The 12483-nt window shown below is 51.6% G+C and overlaps 1 protein-coding gene across 1 annotated transcript in view; it reads left to right on the top strand.

Annotated features, from left to right (window-relative positions):
• The first annotated feature begins 19 nt into the window (after nucleotides 1-19).
• The window catches only part of SGSM1 (small G protein signaling modulator 1), an 80488-nt gene continuing 68024 nt past the window's right edge, over nucleotides 20-12483 (top strand). Inside the window, exons 1-2 of the mRNA XM_016124219.2 lie at nucleotides 20-110; nucleotides 199-242. Coding sequence (XP_015979705.2) covers nucleotides 92-110; nucleotides 199-242 — 63 coding nt within the window. The 5' untranslated portion in view covers nucleotides 20-91. The remainder of the gene's footprint in view (nucleotides 111-198; nucleotides 243-12483) is intronic.

The following is a 12483-nucleotide window of genomic DNA, read 5'->3' as shown; positions in this document are numbered from 1 at the left end:
GGCTCCCGGCCCCGCCTCACCGCCGCGGCAGCCCAGGGCTGAGCCGCCAGGAGCGCAGCCGTCAGGGACTTGGGAAGCCGCGCGACCAGCCATGGCTTCAGGCCCCGCGGGTGAGAGGGTGCGGGGCGCGGTTGCGGCGGGAGGGCAGTCCGGCCCCAGCCCTCGGCTAACCGGCCGCCCTCCTGTCTTGTCCCACAGAGGCGGAGACCCGGCAGAGGCTGTTGCGCACAGTCAAGAAGGAGGTAGGGGGCGGGGCGGGGGACGGGACCCTCCAGGAAGCGGGGAGCAGAACCCTCCCAGGGAAAGAGATGGAAAGCGGGGGGGTTGGGAGGTGGCTCCTGGCGGGGATGGGGGAATGGAGGGAGTGGGATGGCCACTGACGGCGGAGCGACCACCTCGGGTGTGGGCTCACCAGGATGGGTAGATAACTTCCCGCAAGGCTGGCAGCAGGTGAGTTTGGGGGAGGGGAGAGGGGTTCTGGATACTTTTTTGCATCGGCCCATGCAACGTCAGGGCCCTCCAGGTGTGGAGCACACCTGCATGAGTCTGGGTAGGGCCCCCATCTCGCGCAGAATCGGTGAGCTAGTCTCAATGAGATACAAACACCTGGGAGACTAACAGTGTGGCGGGGTGGGGGGGAGCGGGGGGGGGTGGGGTTGGGGGAGGTGTAGTTGAATGGGGTTACAAAAGGAAGACCGTACTTCAGGAAAAGGGAGAAGATTCTCTTTGGGAAAATAAAGCCCCCCCTCTTCCCCACCCCCATCCTCTACACACTCAATTCTCAGTACTTGGAGCCAGCCCGGAGCCAGGGGTCTTCCTCCCTGAGAATCCCTGGAAATCAGGTTACTCCCTTTATGGGCATGTGCCTGCACCCTCCTGGTGGACAGGGGCCCCTCACCCCACAGCCCACCCCACTCTGCCCAGCCCTCTCCCTGGGGTCAGCCAGGAGACTAGTCTAGCCTTTAGAGTTAATAACCCATGACTCCCTGCAGAGGGGGAGGACTGATCTGTAGTGACTAGTTTCTGGGGAAGCATTTAGATGCCTGGACTCTGTGTGTGTGTGTGTGTGTGTGTGTGTGTGTGTGTGTGTGTGTGTGTGTACGTACGTGCAAGTACGTAGCTCTGTGGGTGAGGACATGTGGCTGTGAATATACCTGAGAATGTGCATCTGGGGATATCTGTGTATCTTTAGGTATTGTATGAACATGTATCTGTGTCTTTGTTTATCTGTTTTGTGAGTATGGTGTGTATCTGTGGTGCAGGAAGCTGTGAATGAGTCAGGCTGTGACTCTGTGTGTGTATGTTTATCCGTGTGTGCGTGACCTGCGATGTGGTGCATGAGTCTGTGTGTGAATGAGTGAGGCTGTGGCTGTGTATGTGTCACCCTCCCTTTGTCACCCACATCCTTCAACCTGGGACGTATTGCTGCCGAGCTGGCATCACAGGTGTATCTTGAGTCTATAGCTCGAGACCATGAACGGCCACAGACCTTGGGAACTGGCCTGATACTCGTGCCTCTGTGTATGTTGAGGGTATTAATGCTGAGCACCAAGAAGCCCTTCCCCACCTGATAGCGGACAGCCTCCAAAGACCTGTTGCTGCCCCTCCTCCTCAGGGAGCATGGACGTATGTCTCTGTGTGTGGCACATCCCATGTCGTTTCAAGTGTCAGCTCCAGGGCTGCTTGTACGTTCTGGCTTTTCTGAAAAAGAAGACTTAGAGGATACATGGAATCCATCAGAAAGGCCAGAGCTTTTCATTTCAGGCCTTATAAAGACCCCTGCAGGGACCTGAACAAAGCTCTGTCTAAACCGCTTTTCCAGTAAGACCTACAGATCCATGTATTCGGATGACTGTTTCGGGGGAGGATATATATATAGACCCCTGCCCAAAAGCCTTCAGATTAAAAACCTGCAGTCTCTCTGTTGTTTAACCAAACCTAGATGTAAGATGTGCTCCCCTGATGTTTTTGCCTGTAATGTCTGTGTTTTTAAGAAAATGGTCATCTGGTGCCATTGGTAGGGGGGCTGCAGGCACAAGAGCATGTCAGTAAGGCATCTGGGGAGGGTAGTGCTTCCCGCCTCTGGACAGGGCTCCAGCTGGTGCCATGGTCCCATCTCTGGCACCAGCTCCCTCCTTGCCTCTCTCGGGACTTAGTTTCCCCATCTGGAGAAGGAACCATGCGACCAGTGTCCTCGGAAGCCTCATCCATGTTAGTCTAGTTTGGGTTATTGGGCAGGCTGTGGGGGGCACTTTGCCCCTGGCAGCCAGCTGTCTGGGCCTGCATCCTCTCTCCTGGGAGCACCTGAGTCTGGGGCTCAGAATGAGCTTTCCGCCTGGCTTGATGCCATCTCCTGATCAGAGTGACCTTTTGGCCTCCTGCTTGGTGCTTGCAGGCAGCAGGATCAGAACCTTGCAAGTTTGGACAAAGGGCCTCAAGCACCCCTGACCCCAGATTGGCAATCAGAGGGCAGGATTTAACATAGTTGGTGACTGTTTCTAAATTCTGCGTTTCTTAGGGCACATCATTTTAATCATAAAGCTTCCATCTACTGGGGCTGCTCTGTGTCTTGCCCTGTGTGCACAGAAACTTTACAAGGTGACATTTACAGACAAGGAAACTGAGGCTCATAGAGGAAGAGTGAGTTGCTCAAGAGCACACAGCCAAGAAGGGACCGAGGTGGGGACTTACCCCCCAGGTCTGCCTGACATCAGAGCCATGTTTTTGGCCCCTACATCCCATACATACCCATCTACATCTACACAGTGCCACAATCTTGTCATGCACGGGTGCTATAATTTCTATTGTACAGATGAGAAAACTGACCCAGAGAGAGTAAGTGATGTTTCAAGGGCACAGACGAGTGAAGGGGACCAGGTTCAAGTGCTTTGTCTGTGAGACCCCCGTTCAGCACGGGTGCCCCTAAGGACATGGCAACAAGCCCAGCCCCCCCCCCCCCCAGAGCAGACCTCCCTTCTTTCCTTCCTCTTTCTACCTCTTTGGGGCGCATCTCCCCCACCATAAGAGATCCAGTGTCCAGTGGAATACTGAAGGGATGCTCTTTGCCTAAACATCCGGGAGTCGAATCAGGCCTTTCTTCTCCCTTTGTCTGGGTTCTGAGGAGCCACATCCCTGCCTGTCACAGCCTTGCCCAGAGGCACCTCCCATACATCTTTCTGGAAGAGGCTGCTTAACAATCAGTTTCTATGGATAAGCCAGGCAGGTCTGCAAGCTTCGCCTGAGCTGCCGAAGCCATGGGGGGCCAGCCGGGGCTGTGGGGCTGGAAGCTCTGCCCAGTGCTGACTCGGAGAGCCAATGTGACCCAGCACCATGAAGCAGCCAAGAAGGAGCTTTGGGCTCAGTTGGTGCTGGGTTCAATTGCAGATGTGTTTATTGATTGAGGGGCATCTGCATGCCAGACCCTGAGCTTGGCTCTGTGGCAAGAGCAGTGACCAAGATAGTCCCTGTCCTCTTTGGACTGCCATTCCAGTACAGTAGTCAGAGCCTGACGGACATTCCGCGTGTAATTAAAAGATAATTACAGGCTGTGCACTGAGGTCTGAAGGAAAGGCACTTGGAGCCACAAGAACACATAGGAGGGAGAAGTGACCTCACTCAGGGCCCAGGAAGGTCTCCCAGAGGAAGTGATGTTTAGAAGCTAGGTCAAGGTTGAGCATGAGGTAGAAAGAGACAGGAAAACCATTCCTGGCAGAGGGAACACATGTGCAAAAACTTTTCGAGGGTGCACCGTAAATTTGAGGACTGGGAGGACATGGAAGGGGCTGCAATGCAGAGAGAAAGTGCCGGACGCAGTGGGTGCAGAGCACCTGGTCCTGTTAGGAAAGCCAGCGGAAAGGAGTGGGGAGGACTTGAGGAACAGGGAAAGCGGGGGGGGGGGGGCACTGAAACTGATAGCCTGTAAGTGGCACAACCTTGGACAAGCGTCTGCCTTTACCTTCACAAGTGTCCGGGTTTCAGTTTGTTCATAACGGGGATGAAACTTACTCAGCCATCAGGGTCAAACGTGTGAAAACGTCCACCATGTTGGCTTGAGCTTCTGCAGGGCAGGCATCTTCCTTGTCGTGTCTCCCCAGTGCCGCCAAGGGAAAGCTTCAGCCGATTTCCTCCATTTAAATCCAACCAGCTCTACCCTGGCTCCTTCCTGGCTGGCTTGCTTCGCCCTCCCTTCTTTCTCCCTCCCTGCCTTAATTTTGTTTTGGTTCCCAGAGAGAGCAGGGACTGGCTTCCCGTTGCCATGACGATTGCCATTAAAGGAGCCAGCCGCATGACTCCTAGTTGATAACAGAAGCAAAGTGACTAACTGCCTTGTTTTCCTGCCTCCAGGCTGGGCCTGAGAGGCCTCTTATTTCAAGGGTAGAAGGCAGGGGGGTGCGGGGGCTTGAGGGCAAGACCCCAGGAAGGAGGCTAGGGGATGAAGCAGGCACTGGAGAGGAAGCCACTTTAGCCCTGCAGACTAGAACTGGTGGAAGGGCTGTGAAGGAGAGCCGATCTCATCTGCTGAGCTGGGCATATGTGGAGAGCTAAGTCTCCCAGGTGCTGCATGGGAGGTGATGGCGTGGGGAGGTGGGTGGGACATGCTGAGGAGGATGGAGGAAGGTGAGAGAAAAGACTACCTTACTACTGGGACCCTGAGGTGGTTCCGCTCTAACCCAGTGACATATAGGTCACACAAATTTGAATTTCAGATCATGAGTAATTTTTTAGTATAAGTCAGTATTGGTAAATCTGGCAGCCCTACGCCAGGGGACATGTGGCAATGTCTGCCGACATTTTCGGTAGTCACAACTGGGGTTGCTACTGGCGTCTAGTGGGAAATAGGCCGGGGATGCTACTCAAGCTCCCGCGATGCACAGGACGGGGCCCACCACAAAGAAGGGTCCAGCCTATAATGGCCCTGCAGTTGAGGTTGAGAAGCCTCTGTGCTGGACACTGTCCCAAGTGCTCCGCGGCGGTCACCTCCTCCGCTCATCAGGACAGCGCTAAGAGGGAGAATAGTGATCCCCTTCACTTGTTCTATAAGGAACCCGAGGCACAGGGACATTAAGCAGCTCACTTGAAGGTCACACGGGCAGTCCTTGGAGAAGCCAGGATTCCTCTCCCACTTGGTCAGGGTCTGAAGATGGCCTCATGACCCTGATTCACTGAGATTCACAGAGGGCAGAGGTAGGGAGCCGTGAGCTTCGGCAGAGTCCCTGGAAACATGGCTTGGGTCAGGTGTGTGCAGGGAAAGAGACGAGGTGGGAGAATTTCATCAGTTCTAGCCGGCGCAGGGCTGTGAATGCCGGGCTGCAGTGTCTGCTCCATCAGGCAGTGGGCACGATGAGCAAGGAGGGTCTTCTTCACAGTTGTAATTCATGAAGTCAGCTTATAGCAGGGGCCAGCTGATAGCAGGATGCTTTCTAACAGTTCTTGGAAGAAAATTTCTCCCTTTTTCCCTTCTTTCCCTCTCCTCTTGCCCTCTCTCCCTCCCTCCATTCATACCATTTTTCCTTCCTTCCACAGATATTTCTTGAGCATTTATGTGCCAGACACTGTTCTGGGAAGTGCAGATTGGGAACTTAGCAAAGTAACATTTCTACTCACATGCCCTGATGAAGCATACGATCTAGTTATTGAGATAGATAAGCAGTAAATAACATATTAGAAGTGACAAATGCTGTGAAGAAAATAAAGCTGGAAGGGAAGTAGAGAATGGTGGGAAGGGATTTCCAGAGGGGTCATCAGCGATGACCTCTCTGATGGGGTGCATTTGAGTAGAGACATGAAGGGAAAGAGACACCATGCAGGCGCCTGCAGGAAGGGTGTTCCTGTCAGAGGGAACAGCATATGCAAAAGCGCAGAGTAGAGAACAGTGAGTAGTAGGAAGCCAGTGAGGCTGAAGGGAAGGGAACAAGAGTGACATGGGAGCTGTGAGAGGGTTTTGAGCAAGGGGGACATGCACTCACGTATGTGGTGCTGTGCTCAGGCTGCAGGGCAAGCAATAGATGTAGGTGACAAGTTAGGGGTGGGGGCAAAGTCATTAGGCAAGAAAGAAACTTCTGCCTTCTCTGAACTTTCAGTTCTTAGGCTGAAAAATAACAGCCCTCTCCCTATTCCCCTGCTGTGCCAAGTAGGGGTTCCAACAATGCTTGCAGAAGGAATCCAGAATTCTGGGTGGGATATTTTGGGGCTCTCTGATGCTGGGTTGACTCAAATAGTTTCTTCTGTGTCGTGCTTTCAGGCTCATGACAACAGAAATTCTCGTGAATAAGGCAGCCATATCCATTGGTGTGTTTCGATGCTTTTTTCTGGTCCCTGGCAGTCAGGCTTCCAGGAGCTTCTGATAGTGATGGCTTGGGCTTCAGCCCCCTTGTACCACGTGATGAGGGTGGAGTGTGGGCCCTGGTGCTCTTGCTTAGTTATGTCTCCTGTGCAGTCTGGCTGAGTCTCCCTGGCTATGACCCCGTGAGGGGCTTCAGGAGAGGGTGGTAGCATTTGTTGCTGATTGGCAGATAGGAAAGGGCATTTTTGTCACCCAGTGGGCCCACCCAGGGCTGCAGGTCCCCAGCATGGGAAATGAGGACACATGAGTCCTTGTGTCAACGCTGCCCTAACTGCCCGTGACCTCCTGGCAGGTGTCTTCTCCCTTTCTCGTTCTCTTACTTTCTATGTGGACAAGGTTGGACAGCTCTGGGATTCTAAGAACCTCGAGTCATCTATCTTGGACAACATCTCTCTCTGAGAGCCAAGTCTCCCGATGTTTTCTCTCCTCTGAATTTGCCAAGTCTGTGTTTAAGACTTATTAAAACCCAATAGCCGATAAGACATTTTAGGAGCCTTCACTCAAGCAAAACAAGGGCTCAACTAAAGCCATTTGAATGGGATAAAGTTGTGTTTTTTCAAAACATCATTTACCAAACATTTTACACAGATGACCTCATTTAAGTACCTCAGGGCCCAATGAAGTGGGTAAACACTCTCCCTTAACGATAAGGAAGTTGAGACGCAGAGATGGCAAGTCACTTGCTTAAGGTCACAGAGGTTGTCAGCTTGGGTGTCTGGCTCCAGAACCCTGCTCTTTGCCCTTCTGGGGCCCAAATCAGTGACCCACACATGGTCATGAGCTATGCAGAGGGTGTGGAGTGGGGGAAGGGCCAGCCTTAGGAATTGGACAGTCCCGAGTTCCACTTGCAGCCATGCCATTTAGTAGCTGCGTGAACCTCTCTGGCTTCAGTTTCCTTGTGTATCAGATGGTGAGGGCTTCACCTACCACACTCAGCACTGTTAGATCACTCCTGCCAGGCAGGCGTTGAACTGTATTTACAGAGAGACCAGGCATTGTGCTTGGCTTACCCAGTTAGGAACAAGATAGAGTCGATCTCTGAAGGACATTTCGTGGCCCTTTCTGGTCCCATCTGAACTGGCAGGTGCTCTCAGCATGGGATATTGCTCTCCCTGGGTGAATCCCAGGCTGGGGTTGCAGCAGCCACAGGAGCAGTGCTGTAGACAGGGAAGGGGTATTTATAGGGTCCCAAGGCGTGAGCTCCTGAGTGGTGGGATTCAGGAAGGCTGAGTCTTGACTGGCCGCATGGCCATCCCGGGTGGGCAGCTGGATCTTCCCTCTGGGTCTGGTTGCTCATTGACCTCGTGGCAGTAATCCCTCGGCCTGCAGAGGTCAGAAACCCTTGTAGGCCTGCCATGTAGCTGCTAGGAGGCCCTGGGTGAGGCAGCTAAGTACGCTGGACTGCAGTGGAGGCAGCATGTATTTATTTCTTTTGATGGTACAAGAAGATAGGAGGTGAATAGACTTTTTGTGCCTTTTCTTTACAAAATCTTAAAGGAACTCAGATCATGGGTGTTTATAAAGAACAGTAACAGGTCATTTCGCAGTAAGGCCCCATTTAAAAATCAGATAACTGAAGTCCTAAGAGTTCAAGAGATTTGGTGATACTTGGGCACTGAATGAATTCTTCTTTATTATTATTTAGTAAATTATGTTTAATTCATAAGTTAGAATTGTAGCAACTACCATTTATCAAACCATTTATCAAACACTGCTGTAAGTGCTTTCCTTTATCTCACATAATCTGTGAAGCAGTTTTCGTATTAGTAGGTACAAATAGCAACTCTTCTTTACTGCTGAGGAAATTGAAGCTCAGAGAGGTTAAGAAACAGAATAGGATATTGTAGCAAGCTCCATCTGTTTCCAGTCGGATTGTAACTTGCTTGTCAAGGTAACTAGAATGAGTCAATATATCAACATAAGGTGAGAAGGAAAAGAAAGACTAAATAATGGATTTATTGGTTGAAAGGTTTGGGAAGTTTGGAGTGAGTCCAGCTTCAGGTACAGCTATATACGGGGTACCAGTGATGCCATTAGGACCCTGTCTCTCCATCTCTCCGTGCTGCCTTTCTCTGTGTGGGCTTTCTGCTCTGCCTCTCTCTGTGGGGAGTTAGAGTGTTGCCCAGCTGCTCTCAGGGCACAGCCTGCCAGCTTGGCATCACAATACAAAGAAAGCTTCCCTTTCCCAGTGGTTCTAGTAAAAGACTTAGGATTAGGTCTCATTGGACCAGCCTAGGTCACATGCTTCTTTTGCTCCAGTCACCATGGGACAGAGTACTCCGATAGGCCCAACCCAAAGGGGGCGTGGAGTCCGCCCTAGGAGAGCAAAGGAGAACCCAGAGGAGAGTCAACATGAAGGGAACAGACAAAGACATGGAAACCAGGCAGACAAGCTCCAGATCACCATCCTCAAGGAGTGAGGGTGCCTGCCTGGGGAGCTCAGCCTCTAACAGTGAAAGTATCTACTCTTGTGCTATGTACCTGGCTGTGATCCCAGGCGCTTCCTGGGGACCTGCAGTGTGCCAGGTGTCTGCCAGATCAGAGATTTCTATTCTGGCTGTGTCCAAAACCCTGAGATTATACAGATGCTTTGTGCTTGTTGTGTGGAATGAGGTCTACAACCCATATACACCAACATGGGTCAGACCCACCCTGCAAGATGCTGGGACACACAGATCACTCACTACAGTACAGCAGTATTCTCAGAAACGACATGGTGCCTCCTGATTCCTGACCCAGTGAGCCCCCTAATAATAAAAGTACCCCCTAATGATCATTATAATTAGCATTTATTGGACACCTACTATGTTCCAGACCTACTCACCTCTATCACAGGGATGCAACTGCACTATTCACACATGACTACTTCCATTTAAATTAAGTAAAATTAAAAATAAAATAAGTAAAATTAAACATTCCTCAGTCATACTAGCCATGTTTCTGCATGCTCAACAGCCACGTGTAGCTGGTGATACTGTATTGGACAACACAGGGATAGAGAATTTCTAGAAAGTTCTATCACGATCTAGACATTGTGCTAAGTGCTTTACATTCATTAACATATTTAATCTTTAAAAAAAATCCCTCAGAGGGTATTTATTTTTCCATTTTTACTATTTATTATTCCATTTTACCAGTGAGTAAGTCGAAGCACTGGGGAAACGCAGTGACTTGCCCAGGGTCGCACAGGTGGTAAGAGGCAGAGCCAAGCGTCTAACCAGCCCTTAGACACAGTAGCCAACTGCTTTTCCTCCTGAGGCTGGGTGGAAGTAGTTAGTCCATCTTTTGGTTCACCCTGCATGTGTTTTAGGCAACCATCTGGGAATTCCATTTCTTACGTTCATGCAGCCATCTAGACCCTCAAAGACTGGGCGGCCTTCCGGAGAATCTAGGCATGCCCGAGCTGTCCTCATCCGCGCGGCCCGTGGGTTGGTGGAAGCGGGCATGTTGCCAGGGGCACCGCCGCATGCAGTGGGCCGTGCACCCAGGAGGAAGCTGGCTGGTCTCCAGGGTGTGGGCTGGGAAGGTGAGACACGCAGGTCATTTTCTCCGGGAGTGGGAGTGGCCCGGGAATTTTCTTCATGGCCCGTCATCTCCAGCAGTGATCGACTGTGCGTGGGAGTGTTTTCCAGAAGCACCTTTTGCCAAGGTGCCCCCAGGTGAATGGTTCCAGAATCGCACTCAGGGAACCTCCTTGTCAAGGGGTGTCTGAGGCACCTGACAGGGCCACACGGCAGAGGCCTTTTCACGGGGATCCCATTCTCAGCTCCAGAACCTCCCTTCTTCCAGGTGGTGGCAGGTTGGCAGGTCCTCTTACTGTTAGGGAACAATGCCTGGCACCTATTTATAGCACGTCAGTAAATGATTAACTGGGGCCAGCCTGGCAGCAGCTCGGTGACAGGCATTCCAGTCTCCTGACAGCCCAACAGCCACATGTAGGGCAGGTTAAGAGGGAGAAGCTGTAGGGGTGCATTTTTCTAACACCGAAGATCCACATGCCACTGCTTTTTCAGTGATGTCCCCTCCCCCACTCACTTCTGTCACAGGGATGCAACTGCAGAAGGATACCGCTGTTGCCTTTGCCTTCGTTATCTCTGTGTGTGGACGTGGAGGGCAGGATAGAAGTGTGTGGGTGGGAAGGTGGGTCCTGGCTATCCTGGAACTTCGTTCGCAAGAGTGTCCAGAAAAAGAAGCTTTGGACCATTCTCCAGTCGTTGCTGAGCTCCTGCTGTGCACCAGACAGACCCCTTCAGACCCCTTCTCTGCAGAGGCCCTGAAGCCCCTGGCAGGTCAGGGAGGCCCCTAGGGCACAGAGGAGCCCACCTAGAAGGAGGTCCGTAGTCTGTCTGTGGACAGGTTGGGATCCCTGCTGACATCCTTCCTTGGTAGCAGAGTGAGGAAAGGGCATTTCTTTCTTTTTTTTTTTTTTTTAATAAACTTTAATTTTAAGAGCAGTTTTAGGTTCACAGTAAAAATCGAAGAGAAAGTCCAGAGATTTCCCACGTGTCCCCTACCCCCACACGCACAGCCTTTCCCACTATCAACATCCTGCACCTGGTAGTACGTTTGTTGCAACTGATAAACCTGCACTGACGCATTATCATCACCCTAAGTCCAGGGTTTACATTAGGATTCACTCTTGTCATCCATTCTGTGGGTTTTGACATGTATAATGATGGGGAGCCATCACTGTAGTATCACACAGAACAGTTTCGCTGCTCTAAAAAGCCCTCTGTGCTCCGCCTGTTCATCCCTCCCTCCCTCTGACTCCTGGCAACCACTGATCTTTTCGCTGTCGCCATAGTTTTGCCTCTTCCAGAATGTCATATAGTTGGAACCACACAGTACGTAGCCTTTTCAGATTGGCTTCTCTCACTTCGTAATAAGCATTTCAGGTTGACTGTTTCTTTTCTGTTACCATGATTCTCGTTTGGCAACCGGTATGTGACAGAGAAGGAGCCAGGAGGTAACCCTGTGTGCTGGGAGAGGTGGCTCAAAGATGAGGAAAGATGATGGGCGGGGCAGAGGTGAAGCTGGAAGGTGCTGCTGGACCCCGGCTCCAGGAGCAGGGAGTTGGCAGTGACTGTGACGCTTGGCTTTGCCGGGTCAAGGGAGCAGATGCATTGGCCACCTGGCTGCTGGGATCCCCAGCGAAACCTGGGCCAGCCAAGCAGGAGACCTTGATTCACAGGCCAGATGATCTCTGCCCCTCCCAGGTCAACTGCCTCACTAGGAAAGTGGAAATAATAATGATGACGCCATGTGGCACGATCGTGATTCATTTGGCTGATGCATACAGAGCTCCCACTTGGATTGTGGGAAGCACCCATAGGTGTCCGCTTAACGAATGAAAGAGCCGCCGATGTGCCAGGCTCCCTTCAGGGCAAACAGCCATAGGTTTGAATCTCTGCTCTGCCATTTGCCAGCCATGTGCTCTCGGACCAGTCATTTAACCTCACAAAGGCTCGGTTTCTTTGTCTGTGAAATGGAGACAGTAACTACCTATCCCACTTAATGACCCCTGAGGATTAGGTGTAAGTATGGTGCCAGGGCACATTGGACACTTTATAAGTAAATGCTGATTGTCATTACGTAAAGGAAATGCATAAAGCACTTACTTTGTGGTTGCTATTGTGTTAAATGCTTTCAGCGTATTATCATACACTTGTGAGACAAATACTAATAGAATGCTGAAGTTTAGGGAAGGGACATGATTTACCCAAGAGCTGGGATTCGAATTCCGGAAGTTTGACTTCAGAGTCCAATGCTCATAGCTATGAAGTGAACATTACTCTAGGAGCTTGGAAGAGGAGGTGTCACAGCAACTTTGGGGGTCTCAGGAGGGAGCGCAGAGAACAGCACCAGGCCCTGGAGGACTGGGTGGTTTTTCTAGAGCTGGATATGGAGGTAGGAATGGGTGGGGGTATCAGGTAGGCGGGACAGTGCCAGTGAGGCCAGGCAGTGGGGATCATGTGGGTACACAGATGGAATGGTACCTGCAAACAGGTTTCTGGGTGTGGGAAGGGGAAGGGAGAGGATTCAGCAGGAAAAATACTGGGGCCATACCATGGGAACAGTCTCAGCTTGCAAGGTGGCACCATCCGTGCCCATTCTGCCCCCGCCCCCTGCAATGTCCGTTC

This window comes from Rousettus aegyptiacus, unplaced genomic scaffold (assembly GCF_014176215.1).
Source record: "Rousettus aegyptiacus isolate mRouAeg1 unplaced genomic scaffold, mRouAeg1.p scaffold_m13_p_5, whole genome shotgun sequence".
NCBI lineage: Eukaryota > Metazoa > Chordata > Mammalia > Chiroptera > Pteropodidae > Rousettus > Rousettus aegyptiacus.
Note: the sequence above shows the minus strand (reverse complement) of the source record. Positions and strands in the feature narration are given on the sequence as shown.